This window comes from Magallana gigas, chromosome 6 (assembly GCF_963853765.1).
Source record: "Magallana gigas chromosome 6, xbMagGiga1.1, whole genome shotgun sequence".
NCBI lineage: Eukaryota > Metazoa > Mollusca > Bivalvia > Ostreida > Ostreidae > Magallana > Magallana gigas.
The window spans coordinates 34675873-34692790 of NC_088858.1; the positions used below are offsets into that span (position 1 = coordinate 34675873).

At 31.1% G+C, this 16918-nt stretch overlaps 1 protein-coding gene and 1 long non-coding RNA gene across 3 annotated transcripts; one reads left to right on the plus strand and one right to left on the minus strand.

The window, feature by feature from the left end:
• Positions 1 to 2744: 2744 nt before the first annotated feature.
• LOC105319950 (uncharacterized) lies at positions 2745 to 4521 on the plus strand. The gene is made up of 3 exons (XR_010715016.1): positions 2745 to 2891; positions 3097 to 3336; positions 3452 to 4521. It is a non-coding gene; the product is annotated as an uncharacterized lncRNA (long non-coding RNA).
• Positions 4522 to 5675: 1154 nt separating this feature from the next.
• LOC105321346 (uncharacterized) lies at positions 5676 to 14153 on the minus strand. 2 transcript variants are annotated; one of them, XM_066088821.1, is made up of 14 exons: positions 13633 to 14149; positions 13226 to 13470; positions 12578 to 12718; positions 12334 to 12469; positions 12066 to 12215; positions 11827 to 11969; positions 11568 to 11729; positions 10844 to 10884; positions 10276 to 10395; positions 9924 to 10037; positions 6631 to 6744; positions 6285 to 6474; positions 6043 to 6093; positions 5676 to 5881 (listed from the first exon to the last, which is right to left on the minus strand). In XM_066088821.1, the coding sequence occupies exons 1-14, from the start codon at positions 13732 to 13734 to the stop codon at positions 5770 to 5772; spliced, it is 1821 nt and encodes a 606-aa protein (XP_065944893.1). In that variant the 5' UTR covers positions 13735 to 14149; the 3' UTR covers positions 5676 to 5769. The 2 variants fall into 2 exon arrangements, with proteins under 2 accessions (XP_065944893.1, XP_065944894.1); XM_066088822.1 differs by lacking the exon at positions 6631 to 6744 and having other exon boundaries at positions 13633 to 14153.
• Between the last annotated feature and the right edge of the window lie 2765 nt (positions 14154 to 16918).

Consider the following 16918-nt stretch of genomic DNA (forward strand, 5'->3'; position numbering starts at 1 on the left):
ACAAAAGATTGCTGGTGCACTTAATGATCTATTAGTTTGAAAATCTTCCCAGCTATACTAAATAAACGTTATACAGGTGCAGTGGAAGCTGGGACTGAAAGATTGTTTGACAATCTTTATCTTAGGATATATTATATGAAAAAATAGAAAAAAAATGCATGAATTTTGTGTTTTCTATCAGTCAAAACTGGTGTATTTAATAGACATGTACAACAGAGAGAGAGAAAGAGAAAGAGAGAGAGAGAGAAATTATTTTCAAATGGGTTATAATATTGGAACTGATTTTGATTTGCAGTGGCCAGTGCATTCATTTTGCCCTTAAAGGTGCATGTCTGTCCCCTATTCTATTGGGACATGGCATAGGGAAGGGGATTGGGGTGTTTAGCACTTCTTATAACAATAGATTCTTTTGATACTTAGGTTATCCTGGGGGCATAGTGTGTTGTTGACACATCTTTATTGAAGTGCAAACTAATTGGAGTAAATTGCTTAAATGATTTAAAACTCTTAAAAACAACACTCATAAAAATGTTATGAAGGTACTGTGTTGTTATATCTACTAATATAAACAATATAAAAATGAAATTTTATTTTTAATTTGTATTTTAACTAAAACATTTTTATTTCAAGAATTATTTCTTTCTTCTTTATAATAAAGTTAATCAAATTCAATTTCAGCTATTCATTTATTCATCACATTTTTTTAAAGTGAACATGCATAAATAAGCAAAGTAATGCAAAGTAATGCCATGAAATGCCAGCATTACAGTAGATTTTTGAAAGTAATTCATTACATTACCATTACTTTTAATGCTAATTTTGTGGCATTACACATTACTAGCATTACTTTGAAAACATGTAATGCATTGCAATGCATTACCATTACATTTAGCATTACCCCAAGCCTGGTATCAGTGCTTGACCTTTTTTTTGGTTTTTGATATATATTAATGATATTGCTGATGGCATATCAAATAACATTAGATTATTTGCTGATGATACAATATCCCTGTTTGCCATTGTGATAATGACATTATTACACCTTCTATGTCCCTTATTGAGGATATTGAAAAAATAAAAATAATATAATCCCAATTTTGGGCTGTTGATTCTAATAGTGTAAAAACGACTAATGTTAAATTTACAAGAAAGCAGAGAAATTATCACATCATACAGCATTCAATTTGGCAATGGTGGTGATTGTATAAAAAAAAATCAAATGTTCATGTACATTTAGAAATACATTTTCAGGTTGATGGAACTTGGTCTTGTCATATATTTTAGTAACAAATATACATGAAAATGCTTGTAAGAGGCTAAATATACTCAGAATACTGAAACATGTCATAGATAGAAATTCGTTTATAAAAATCTATTTTTTTCCCCAAAAAGGTACAGGTAGAAGTTGCAGGAATTATTACTGGGCTTAGAGTTAATTCAGTTAGGGGGGAGGAAGTTAACAATAGGCTATGTATTATCTGATCTGTAGAAGCAACTGAAGACGAAGTTCATTTTTTATTACATTGTACATCTTATTCAAAACTTAGAACCGATTTCTTTACTAGTATTGACTTTAATAATCGATTACTGAACATGTCAGACTCAGACTGCACTGGTTTTCTCTTATCTAACTTTCCTAGACAAACTGCAAAATTTATATATTCAGCTTTTATGCGTAAAATTACTATTTGTATACTCATGTTTATAAAGTGACGTATAGGTCCGATGGGCCGGTGTTTATTCATTAAGGTATTATATCATATATATGTATCCTTATTTGTTTATAAAACACATGTCACTATAATAAATCATTTACTTACTTACTTATCTAGATCATGTTTTTATGATGGACTTGGCTGGGAACCTTTACATCTTAGAAGAACACAACAATAACTACATTTAATGTACACGTATAAGATAGTTAAATGAAATTTAATGGCAATTAAATCAAGCATTAGTTTGATTGAAGTTTCATATGATCTAATTAAGCCATATTAATGTCTTTGGTGTGTTGTTTATCTAAGCAATTGCTTGCCAGGCCTATGAAATTTATTTTATAATTTTATTTTTTCTTAAATTTTATTTTATTTATTCAATTTATAGATATTAAATCTTTCAATAATTGAATTTTTATAACACTATAGTTCCATATTGTCAAGAATACATTCATGTAACTCTATATCACATGTGATTCTAGTCAGGTAGTTCACACCTAAAACAGACTATACCCAGTGCTCACTCAGGTGTGAAAATCACAATTTTAGCTAGGGGGGAATAAGAATTTCAGAATTTTAGCTACGTGGGAATAAACCACACATACTGATCAATTTTCCTCCAAGAGCTCAGCCCTGGGATCTTAACGATCTCCAATTTAACTTCATTATTTAAAGTCATCGAAAGAGAAAAAAGAAAGTAGAATTTATTTTGAAATTATGGTAAAATATTCATTATTCTATTTCATACAACTAACCAATAACTGATTTGTAACTGGTTATTATCTTTGTTCCGACCGATTATTAATAATCGGTTAACCGGTTAGAGATTGTTATCCCTAATTATAATAGTTTTTAATGTGTGAAAAAAAAATTAATAAAGCAAATTTTCAGAGAATGAATATTATTATAATTATATCAATCTTTTATTAAATAAACCTGCACAGGGATAAAAAAAAATCAATTAAAATGAACAACTTGAGTTTTCCTGATGATAAGGAAGGAAATATATTGTTACACGTACATGGAAATCACTATAAAAAGCATCATTTACTTTCTCTTTATTAAATTCTGCCATAGTTTAAGCAACGACGTCTCTAAAAAAGATGCAAGTTGTTCAAGTTTGTCAAGTATTATTATCAGTCAGTGTTGCCATAACTACAGTATCATTCACCGCAGGTAAGTTGAGATTAACACGTTTGAATGTTTTTGTTCTTCTCATTTTGGCATACAATGTACTTTAAAACTTTTCCTCTCAAGGTTTCAAATGCTCAAAATGTGCAGACATTGGAAACGTGCAAATTATAAACAATACCGTCCCGGGTTTCAATTTTTTAATTATTTATTTTTTAGTTCTTTAAGAAATTTAAAAAAAAAATTTCAGGTTTTAAATGTGCACAATGCGCAGATATAAGATATGCGAAAATTATGAAAAATACCATACCTGATCTCAAGCTGAATATTGGATCCTTAAATTTAACATCAAACCGGCTATGCAAGTCTGCACAGGGTGTTCCAGTTGTTGAATGTCCACAAAGTTCCACAAGTGGATCCAACGTTAATCGATGTGTTCATTACAATGGAGCGCTCGACATGACAATTAAAGTCGGCACATCAGGAGAGGGTACATATTTTAATAATTACATTAAAAAAAATTTGTAACCCATAAAACTTTAAAAAAAAAAAAGTGAATAGCTTTACAAACCATCGCACTAATATTTTTATATTTTTTAATGCAGTTAACGTCATCTATGAAGGAACATATCGAGATTGTGTCCTGGAAAGTATCTCTGCTAGTGGCTCCTGCATGGACCAGATCACTGTTCTCCCAGACGATAACAAACTACGTGCTGCTGCATTAAAAACTTCGCCGTACAATTTGAGTGATTATTCCGTCACCGCCGAATTCAATGGGAGAAAATGTGTGTCGGATATGAAAGGGATGTTCCAAAATGTAAATAAATCCCCTTTGATTGTCGCAATGACCGGCTGTAATATACTTGCCATTGTTGTTTCATACATCATCAGTAAAGTGTATTTTTAATATTCTACTTCTAATTGAATGGTTAGAATCCTGTAAAAATCAGTTTCAGTTTGCCATACGAAAACCAAAGTATTTCATTGAATTTTTTCCTTAGTGTGTTACGAACTATATTAATTACTTTAAGAATTTGTACATTACACTCCGGTAGTCGATTTAAAAATTTAGTAGATTAATTTGTGAAATTGCTAAATTTTTACTTGTGGAAAAAGTTTTTTTTCCTAATAATTCATGTGGGAATTGTAGAAATAAGATGATGGTTTGTCTTGCCCTAAAAGAATAATGCTTAGATATGTAAAATACATAATTCATGTGTTGAATATCATATATTCCTTCACATACTTTTCCTCGTATTTTACACCTTCCACAGTCTTCATTCTTTTATAATGATGAGTGTATAGAAAATAACTTGACAGTATGTGTTTTTAACACGAGTATAAAGTCTTTAGTTAAACTCAACCACATTGTAGTAACTTTTTTCAAGTCATTTAATGAAGTTTTTTGCAAACGTATAACCGTTAAATAAACATTAGATACATTTTATTGTTTAAATACCTGGGGTTGATAGCAAAGAATATTCAATCGTGATTAATTAAATGCAATGACTTTCATGACTGGAAAGTCAATTAAATTGGATAATTATGTATTTTTGGCACTTGGAACTCGAATGTTGAGGAAGAGCATCATTTTAATTATAAAGTACGTGTAATATTTTCATCATAATGAAAGGAAATTATGAAAATAAAAAAGTATATATATATATATATATATATATATATATATATATATATATATATATATATATATATATATATATATATATATAAGTATTAATAGTGCTAATAATGCCAATCGAAAATGTAAATGAATTGAAATATGTTTTTTTTAATTTCTTCTAACAGAATGCAGAAAGTGTTATTAAAACCTAAGTGCCTGTAAAGATAATTATGCTGTGCTCTAATACAAGACTTCTGTAATATATTTTCTACTTTTCAATTTTTGTACTATGCGTTTACTCTGTTGATATTATGTAATCTTATCATACATTCATCGAAATAACCTCAAACTCATAACTGTAAAGAAAGACATTTATATGTTAGCGAGATAAAAATAATGGATCTTTATCTTTTCATACACAAATAATTTTATAGCAGTTTGGCTTTGTAACATTAATCAATTTACTAGAATAATTTAAAAAGTATGTTTTTCATGTAATAGAGTAGAGAGTAATTGTACATATACTGTGTTTGATTTTGATTTCGTTATTTAGCGCGCTTCGATATCTTTGTCAAATTTTTAATGTTGTTTAACATACATTTTCTTCTTCAACAGATTTATATATCATTCTTTTCATACCTAATAAAATGAACTTAAAATAAAGATCTTAAATTCATACATTTATGGAAAAAAAGATGTTCCGAGATTTTTCGTGTTCGTTTTAAACTTAACCTGGCGATTGGAAATAGTTTAACAAATTTATTATTTATGCCTTTAATTAAAAAAAATGCTTACAGTTACCTTTAGTACACGCTGTGTTGACTTTTCTTGCTGCAATCGGAATGATATTTAAGGGTTTCATTAAACGGAAGTAAATTGTATTTTGCGTCAAATTGTAAAAAACAAGAAACTTAAAGATATGCGTCAATTAAAAAAATGAAAGTTTTCCATAGAGGTAACGAAATAGGAGTCACTTCTGGCAGCCATGTTGTAGAACACCATAACCTAGATTCATTTATCATTCAACTGATGTTTTTTTGCAATAACTAGACAGTTTGACGTACAGAAATGTTTTTATAATTAATAAACACTTGTTAAAGTTTTCTAAATGTCTTATTGTGCGCTCATCTGACTAATTTGTTAAAAGTTGGTTGTTTAAGGAAGACAAATAAGTATATTTCTAATCAATAATTTTATTTATTGCAGTTACATATAACATCAACAGAAATCAACAAGCTAAAACAAACAAGTGAATAATTATACATAAAAGTGTGGTTTTTAGAACAAAATAGCGATTTCTTACAATTTTCCATCTGTCCTATTGATCTCTGCAGATTCATTGATAGCAAATACTTTAGATAATGATAGATTTTGCTTTGTTGTCTGTACTGGTTGTTGTTGTGGCATATAACTGCAATTAAAAAAAGTAATGATTAAAAGCCAGAAAAGAAAACATGATATAATAAATATTTTAATATAAACCATAGTTAATATTATGTCTTGTGAGTTTAATTGCAATGAGAAGGTATTTGAGATATATAAATAAGGGGTCGAGACTTCAAAATGACTTACACTTGTCTTGGTTGAGAATCTGGTTTACGGACATCCAAATAGTTTGATAGCCTTGATATAAAAGAAAAAAATTCAAAAAGGCTTACTTCATATACAAGGAGAGAGAGAGAGAGAGAGAGAGAGAGAGAGAGAGAGAGAGAGAGAGAGAGAGAGAGACGCACATCATATTCTAGTAGTTTTAACTTTTTGCGAGAAAGACAAATAAACAAACAGATAGATGGACAGAAGGCATGCATTCTTACCAGGAATGATCGACATGTTTATATTTCTTCTTGTTCTTGTAGATTATCAGAACAATGATCAAAATCGTTAGAGCCAGCGACAACAATATTGCAGCTACTTTGAGACTATTTAATTTGCAGTCGTACATTCCTATTCCATCATAGCAGTCAAATAAAAACGTACATGGTCGGCTTGCACATTCGTCCACGTCTGGAAAATATTTTGCATATTTTGAAAAATGTTGTCATCATTTTATTGTGCAAGTAGCAACTTAAAATAAAACTGCTTTTTTTCTTGTTTATAACATTCTAAAACAAGAACCAAACAATTGAGAGATTCAAATGAGTTGTCAATAAACCAACAAACCTATTTCGCACAATAGGCCTGTAAAACCAAGAGGACACGCACAGGCAAACTGATCAATGCGATCCAAACAGGTCCCGTTGTTTTCACATGGAAAACTCGCACATTCATTAATATCTAAAGCAAGATATCATATAAGAAAAATGTCTAAAAATATCGTGATGTGCATAAATGGTAATCTACGAAAGCCGAGAAGGATCATTCGAGATACGAGATTCAAAATACGAGATTCGAATTACGAGATTCGAGATTCGAAATTTGAGATTCAATATCTAATTAACCAATCAAATCAAGGATCTGAAAACACGTATCCTAGCGACATCAAACTGTTCTAAATAAAGATTATTAGTACATGCTCTTATATACTAAATGCTATGTTTACTTCTCCCTAGCTAACTAATAATTTTACACATAGAATATTCAAGTAGTAATAATGCAGTGTATTTCGCAGATCTAAGTGATTTTGTTTGCCCTGGTGCATTTCCACCTGATGCGTTTGAACCCTGGGGTATTTCACCACCAATAGTTTAAACCCCGGCTTTATTCACCCTTTTTGTGTAAAAATGCGGTTATGATAGAGAGCTTCATAAGCGGAGCCAATTTTTTTTTTCGGTAGGGGGCCCCGGGGTCCTAGGCCAATTTTCAATAATTTTACTATGTAAATTAAATAAGCTTCAATTTTCCCGAGGAAAGTCCAGACCCCCTGACCCCCTCCTTAATAGACCCCCTCCGCGCATGAAGATTAGTATCTAAAACATGTTTTAATCTAAATATAAATAATTAGTCCAGGTTTCACCAATAAATAGAAGCATTACTTATCGTTTTTTAAGTGTACAGGCATACACTAGTTCTATGATTATAAACTATTCATTGAAATATTATCACATCATACGGAATTATTAATTATTACAAATTGTTTTTCCCTTTTCTTGAGTAAACAACTTCTCATGAGTCTTACTTTTGGTATTGTTTTCAATATAGAAGGATACATATTCTGTAAAATTAAAGGTAGGGATAATAGGGTGCCAATTTGTTCACATTGCCGATTTCTTGTGCAGAGAACAGTACAATTTTAAAAATTTGATTGTGCATGAATTTTTCAATATCTATTGTTGTAGTTTGTTATAATTCATTCATTGATATATCAACAAGAAAGAATAGAAGGTATAGACAGGCATATGTATCACACCCAAGTTAAGTGTCTCTGTAGTTTCCTAATCCCCCCCCCTCCAACGCATCAAAATTGACAATAATTGCATATTAATCATACAAAAGTTTACTTTGTATGTAAGTAACTCTCTAAAGATGTAAATAATAAATAAGCACTGCAAAAATGTGTGTACTTAATATGCTACTACATTACACTTAGCCAGATAAAATGTTATCAGGGTGAAGCTACAAGGGACGAGAAGTGCAAATTTACCAATTTGTCGCCATATACACAGAACACCAAATAAAGAAACTGTGTGTGGTGTGGGGAATGCATAGAAGATGGCGGCAAATTATCTCAAATAACCAGTGCGGAAACCAACAAATAGGCTGTTATTTGTTACCTATACTGCAAATACATTTATAAAAAATGTAATAGTCACATACATGTAACATAGCCGATTAAGTTAATGTTTACATATGGTCAACGTACATGTAATTCTAATGTACATGGAGGTGGACGTATTAGGCGGGGATCCAGAAAAATTATTTCCAAAAATGATCGGTTGAATTACATTAAATGCTTTGAAAATTGTTTTAAACTATCGCGCGGGTCAAAATGCATGATAGAAGCTATGTACAGTGTAATTGGAAACTTTCATTTTATTTCAATATGTAGTATTACCTATTATAACAAATGAGAGTATAGCCCAACTGCCACAGACAATACATGTCTTTTACCAGCACCACCCCCTCCCCATAAAAAATGAAACAATTGTCGTTTTATTTGCTAAACATGTGTGTGGTTCAAGATTTTTTCTAAAGGACATACCCGATTAGAATTGAAAAATGAATCGTTTAAAACTAATTTTGTCAAATTTTTTAGATTCATATAGTTATATTTTGGTCCATTTGGGTTAATAGATGCATCAGCGCAGCTCTTATTTATATATAATCAGGCCATAAATTTGAAATATTTTCAAAATTAATAGCTTTAAAACCAGTGGATAAAAAAGTGAAAGTCGAACTCGATGAGCGCTAATACCTGTGTTGAATGAATGGTACAGTAGGAAATGCGCAAAAGGTCCCGTCTACACTTTCCTACCCTACATTTATTGGAACATTAAATCCGATTATAAGAGTCAAATTTAATCAAGTACGGATATATATATATATATATATATATATATATATATATATATATATATATATATATATATATATATATATATATATATATATATATATATATATATACCTGTTTATCAAAAGTAAAACTAATCATAGTTTATCTATAGTGCATCGTTATGGAGCTACACAGAAAGTTTGAAATTAATTTGCCGAGCCAAATCAAAAAAAAAAAAGCATGGAAAACAAAGAGAGAACGAAGTGGGGACAGAATAACTGACAAATTAAATTAGGACTATATAGCCCTCCCCCCCCCCGAAATTTATATACTAAAAACAGATTATTGAGTACAACATCCCCACACAACTTAAAGAAAATTTCATGGTTTTTTTTTTATCATTTTCGCTAGCTAATGTAAGACATCACAATTACCCCAAACCTCTCCACGGAAAAGGAAATGCTAGGTGATGAGAGAGAGAGAGAGAGAGAGAGAGAGAGAGAGAGAGAAAGAGAGAGAGAGAGAGAGAGTCGATGTAAATCACACGTCTGCCCTACCCTAGCTACCTCTCCTTTTCTCCTTTGAGAGGCTTAATTGTATGTATATTCTTGTATCAAATCAATTTCAAATTCTAAATCGAAATTGAATATGACACTACAAAACTCTCTCTCTCTCTCTCTTTCTCTCTCTCTCTCACATATCGACAATGACATTGATACCCTACAATACACTATTCCTATCTGGATTGTTGTCGTTGAGGTTGTAAATCATTATAACTTCTATGGTTTAAAACTTTATCATAACCTATATTTTGACATGTCGATTAATTCATTGAATTTCGTTTCATAGCTAAAACCACACTCAGTTTTAATTAGTTAGATTAAACAGATCTTTTTTCGCGAGCCGATTTTTACATAGTTGGGGCGAATACACTACGGGTTAAAATGGTTCGGGGGGGGGGGGGGGGGGAATACATACAGGAAAAACAAAATCACATAGATTCGCAAAGCCAACAGTGTACCTGTTTCGCATACGATGCCAGTAAATCCGGGTCGACACACACAGGAAAATAAATCGATGTCATCAATGCATGTTGCATTGTTCAGACAAGGTAGGCTCGTACATTCATCAATTTCTGAAACATTTAATCATTTTTTTTATTTGGGTTCAAAGTTTTCACTTTTTAACAATAAACTCAAATATATACATATGTACTGCACTAAGATAATCAAAAAAGTACTCAAGTCATACCTAAACAAAATAATATCATATATGATGATTTAAAAAGTGGTCTTTGATAGGCAATTATTCACGCCTGCGGTGTGAAATTTAGTTTAGCACATATGAAACTAGGGAGTAAAAATTGTACTTACCAGTCTGACATCTGTCACCCGTGTATCCAGAGAGGCAAATGCACGTGAAGTTTTGGGTCATTCCTAGGCGAATACAGGTGCCATTATTCGCGCAAGGTTCCTCCACACAGGGACTTATATCTATATCAAATAAAACAAAGTTTTGCAATTAAAAATTAAAACAAATTACATTTATATCACTTTTAAACAAGCAGTTCATGCCGTAATATCAATACTGTACATAAACTCAGAAAAAATTGTAGGTTGAGCTCTAATATTGATTTTAAGATTATTTCTTTATTTAATCTATATAAAATTGTGTATTGAATCTCATGCCTAATTCTATTGATGATTATATATGAGGCTGAAAATGTATTTTAACACATATTTTTCTATTTTAAAAAAAATAACGTAATCAGATTTTGTTTTGGGTTTTTTTTATTTCACGCACACATCGATTGCTTTATTAATAAAACAAATACACAGGGAAATATTCAAAATAGACGTTTCACTGAAAAAAAATATAAATCATTTAATTTAGGACTTCAAACAAGAAAAAAATCAAATTGTCTTCCACTCTCTTACCAACCTGTAACTCTTATTTCAACACATCGCGAGTCGCTTGCTTTCCTATAAATAAAAACAAACTTTAACAAACTTTAACAACTAACTGTTCTTTTTTAATTATCATTGTACAGTATAAAGATAATATACATCAACTCACAGAATCATACATAAAATTATAAAAGTGATAAATAAATTGAGGTGTACACATCATATATTAAAAAAAAAAGAGCAGTACTGACAAAAAACTGAAAAAGAAAATCTTATGTAAAATATTACATGAAAGTTAATTTTCCAGAAAATGTAAAAATTAACAAGGAAAACAAATGAAGAGACAATTGGTTGTAATGAGTTCTGTTATTTCAGATATTGCTTTTCTATTTGCTTAACATCTCCAGCAAAAGGCTTAACTTATTGACATGGGGTACAAAAACATTTTTGTTTTGGATCAGAAATACATATCGTTTGCTTTCAATTTCATTTAATAATTAATTATACGTTTGTTTTTATTTCTAGCGAATGTCAAATACATGTGTTTATGAATCACAAATCATTGAATTTCATGTGATATGGATATTAATACGCTTAATATATTCGTTGTAGTACGATTTGTTACATAATTTTTGTGGAGTTTGTATTATCAAAATTAAGTACAAATTAAATAAGTTAATTTCATGGAAACAAAAATTGTTTGTTTTTTTTCTTAACAACGAATGGTATCAAATCGATAAAAGATAATATATTTCTACCCATTTATGTCTTCAGCTATTGCACATAAGATATGGGATCCAATTTGTATGGCAGTTGGTGTCCATGTTGTATTGACAAACACAACGCCCGGTCGTCCAGGAAACGGCTGAGGAGACGTATACGTCATTCCCGCTGGTGACGTAACATCGACTCTTGAAATTCTATAAAAACAAGAAACGTGTTATTTTGATTCTTTTGCTTGTTAATTTGTTCTTATTTGAATAAAAAAAATAACAAGCTGAATAGCAAACAAATTACGTTGCATTGCTAATGACGTAAAATGGTATGTGTATTGTCTGTCCAGTTATCATATTAAACACTGTTCCCTCTGACGGTGTGTCATTGACGAATTTAGGTCTCTCATCACATCCTCCACTTAAACTGGCAGTCTGTATCAGAAACTGCAACATGAAAAAAAAATATTTACAATAAAAATATGAAATGTTCTGTGTCATCGTATGGAGAATTTGTACCCGTACTAAATCTATACAATTCACCTGGAGATTGACTGATGTCATTGGGTCATTAGGTGTATAAGTAGTACCACCGATAGAAATATTCGAACGTGGGAAATCCTCGACAGTAATGGCCACGGCATACATTCCATTCACAGTGTGAGTGGATGGAAAAAAGATCGTACATGTCTCCTATTTAAAAGAAAAGCATTTAGGCCTAATGCATAAAATCACCCAGCAACACAAATAAGTTTAAGTATATTCATAAAAAACAAAAGACATGTTTCATCATCATTTGTATGATGTATACCTCATCCAGTGTCGCAGATGGTAAAGAAGAACAAACGGAGACACATTCAGATCCCTTGGACCAACGACATCTCACGATGTCGTCATTTGCATCTGCCACTGGTATTTGTATTGCAATATGACATCCATACTGAACTCTGAAAATGAATTGGATATTAAATGTGTAGATCACTAGACAAATGACTTTATGACATGTGGTGAAACAAGTAACAACCGAGAAAAGTCAATATTTGTAAAACACTTACGTATACAACGGTTTTCCAGTCGTAACAGGGCTACTGTTTGGTTGGTTAATATCAGTTCTTGTTGCCAAGTTCACTGTTGTCTGAATTGACCAACTTGAACCAGACCCATAATCTAGACTAATCCAGCAACAGCTTGCAAACCTTTAAAATAAGCACAAATTAGTGCTCGTTTATCATCAAAATGTGTTTAAATGCTTAATTTATTTACTTTAGTTATAAAACACTTAAGCACACAATAAATTTTCAGATTTGAATAGTAAATACTTGTGAAAGATGATTTAAAGTCAGTGCAATAATTCTTGACTTTTTAGGGTACAAACGATAAAAACACACTAAAAACAAAAGCGCCAATCAGTTCTACACCTTTGGTAAAAAACAAAAATTACTAGTAAATGATAAACAAAGATATGTTGTGAAGACAAACATGTATGATGTACAGATTCTGTGTGTTTCTGCTAATAAAAACATTTCATGTTTACTATATTATTTCTTTTTCAGACTCATTAACGAATCGACAAATTCTTGTTACATGAAAAATAACTTCGAGATGAAAATATCCGTTTTCTGTTCGAATCTTTGTGTTTTAGGGATTTTTTTTATCTAGAAATATCAAATGACAAATTTATTATGTTACATAAGTAAACTTACTCAACAACAAATGGACCCTCGCCGGGAAATACATAGTTGAAGGTTCGCTCCCCTTGTTCCCAGTTTTCTTGAACACTAGCGCCTGTACAGATGTAGTTTACGTTGTCCAGGTTTTGTGTTGATGAGCACCCAGATGTACATTGCCAATAAGAGGTATTCATACCCGTGACGAGAGATCCTATCAGTGAGGGTGTACAACCGGGGCCTCTGTTATAAGCCCATCCTAATCTGAATGAAAACTGCACCTAAATTACAATTTACTTCGTTTATACTTTTTACATCAAAGTCCTTTATGGATACTTCTTATTTGATTTGTTTAAAACTTTACAATTAGCAGTAAATCATCGCAATTCTAACAGTTAAAGAAAGCTGACATTATTTTTAAAAGAATTGAATGATAATTTCACCTCATAACCAACTCCAGTTGGTTGCCAGCTAATTGTACCACCTCTAAAATGATCGGATTTGGCAAGAGGAACCAATGACAAAAGCAAAACAGTCAATATCATTGTTGTACTTACTAGTATTTCAATAACGGATAAAGATTATAAAACTTATGTTACTTATATAGTTAGACTTACGAATAAATCTACCAATGAAAAAGCAAAATCTTCTTTAGGAAGCATTATAATGCCATAAAAAGTGTGATATTTTTGAATTAGGACTTATAAAACTAGCTAATGAGTAACCAAATCAATCAAAGTTTTTTTTATATGATATATAATGAGGCGCGCTAACATTCTATTGGACTGTCTAGGCATTGAAAGTTTATGGCATGTTTAACACAAGGAAGTTTTCCTTACGTAAGTTTACTTTTCTAGTATCTCAAAAATACACCAAAGTACGAAAGCAAACGTTTCCCATGAACCCAAAGTAAGTAACACTTATATGGAAGTATGTATTTACTGCATACTTATCAAAACGGATAAATGTATCAAATACATTTGAGATTTAATAAATTTTACTTCTGTTTCCAAAATTTTTTTTTAAAAATAGCACAAAGAATTTTTGAGAAGAAAGAAAAAGTACTAAAATTGACCACTATTAAAAGGATAATAATCTGTAAAAGACATGTCAATTTCTCATGACGAAAAATAAATTTAATGAAAAGGAAAAATTCATTTGATAGAATGGACAAAAAAACAAAGCGTACATGTACTTACAAAAGAAATCTAATTTTTGTAAAGTTTTTGGAACGGTTCAGATGCTATTTTTTTCTTCTCATTTCAAATTAAAAAAATATATTTATCTTTTGCAAAGACACTAATACAATATTTACACTCTGTTGGGCTATTTGTTCCATGAACATTTATGGTGGATGTGGTACTAGGAGGTTTTTAAATTCTCGAGAGGTATATGTAAGTATACGTGTTAGTAGGTATATTGCAATTCTAGACCGAAGTTTAACATCCAAGATCAATACGAAACGTTATATGTGTGTTAAAAATTAGTGCGGAAGTTTAGTCCAGATATGAAACATAAAACTTAATATCATATTGTAAGTATAAATGATTCTAAGTACATTTGCATTGTACACCAAGGTTAAAGATACAAGATCAATACGATACTATATAAATGTGTTAAACAGCCAAGATCAATAGAAAACGATAGGTATGTTTGAAAGATTATCGTGATTCTTTAAAAACTCAAAAAAGAAAATCAAACTTAGTATCATATTACAGTTCTGAAATTTTTTGAATGAAAAATAAACACACATCAAACGTATGCAAACAATGACCAATTATGCTAGATTATGTTGATATGGCTTCTAAATGTCCTTTATCTGATGAAATATTGTTTTGTTGAAGGTACATGTCATAAAATGATAATGGTTAAAAGTAATACTAATTAACTAATTGTATGATAGTTTTCTATGTTGTATATAACTAGGCATGAAAGTGGTTTGACAATAATCAGAATGCCAAAACGTTTTAGAATTGTTTCAGTAAAAACACACACAGTACCTACTTATATATATATATATATATATATATATATATATATATATATATATATATATATATATATATATATATATATATATATATATATATAACCAGATCAAGCAACGAAAGGTTTAATGGTTACTCATTTTTAAACACAAGGTAAGTATTAAAGATAGACCTTTACGATACCTCTATAATTTTTATAGCCTATTGAAAGTTAAGGTTATCAGAAAAAATCAAACCTTCACATATCACTTTTCTCGAAGTTTTATTTGAGATTGAAAGTTTTAAAGCTGGCATAGTCGATTATAAATCACCTCCTCCCCTCACCTAGTCTCTTTGTGCCCGCTGGCACATAAGGCCTGGATAAACTGCCTCCACCTGTCCCTGTCTTTTGCTACCCTCGCTGATGCCCAGCTATTCCACATAGCTGTGATCTTTCTTGCCCTGTAGTTCCCCACTATGTTGTTTTTTGCCGGCGTACTTTCCTTCTTCCTTCTGGATGCCATGTCAGTTCAGTGGTACAAATTCTATTGTTCTGAATTTTTAGGACATGGCCAATCTAATTCCGTTTCCTCATAAGTAGTATGTTTTGTGCTGTTTTTGTTCTCATAAGGAGTTTGTCATTTGAAATAAATTTTATCTGGTCACCTTAATTTTGAGATTTTCTCAGACACCTAATATGAAAATTGTTAATATTTTTCTTGTCCTTCTCTGTTATTTTACATGTTTCACTGGCATGACTGACAGGACAAGGTTGTTAAAAAATCTTTAAAAATGTTGCTTTTATTTGAACAGAAAACTTTGACGATATCCAGATTTTCCTGAGGCTTTCAAATTGTGATTTAGCCTTTTCCAAGTCTGTTGTTAATGTCCTCGCCAGTTCAGGGAAATCCTTTTGTTGTTATTATGCCCCTAGATTGGTAAATGTTTCCACGCCTTCTAGGTCTTCCCCGTTGACCTTGACTGCTTCTGTTTCATCTGTGTTGAGTCTCAATACTTTAGTTATATCTTTATTAGTTCTGAGGCCAGACTGTCTTGCAATTTCATTGAATTTTTGTGTCTTTTGTTAAATGTCATATGGAATATTGAGGAAAGTAGGACAAGGTCGTCTGCGAAATATAAATCTTCAAGTTTTGTAGTGAATTCCATCTTATTTCTTGTAATTCTCTTTCATTATGAAATACATGTATATAACTAGCAAAAAAAAACTCAGACATTGTGTAGCCGTGTTTCACTACTGTTTTTACCCGGAACTAATCAGTTTCTTCACCATCTTCAAGTGCTGCACATTGGATTGTTTCATATGTAGTTTTACTATCCTTACCATTTGGATTGACCAAAGGCTTTCTCTAGGGATGGAATCAAACTCTTGCTCAGAATCAACATAATTATCAAACAGTGTGGAATTCCACTCTGTACATTGCTCTATTATGTTGCGGAGTGTTAATAGTTGCTCTGCTATACTTCTTCCTTTTTTGTTTTTCACGTAGCTATTTTTCCACACCATCTTGCATCCTTTGTATCACTATTCTAAAGAAAATTTTGATTGGTACAGATAAAAGTGTGATACCTCTGTAATTGTCACATATCGATCCATCTCCTTTCATTTGTATCTTCACAATGAAGCCACTTGGTCAATTTGGTTTTCGGTTCCTCAATCAGAAGATATCCATGTACTGTAAATTCCTAATTAAGGTCAGACGACACGTTCCTCGAGCATCTTTTTTGTATCTCCTCGTAATAA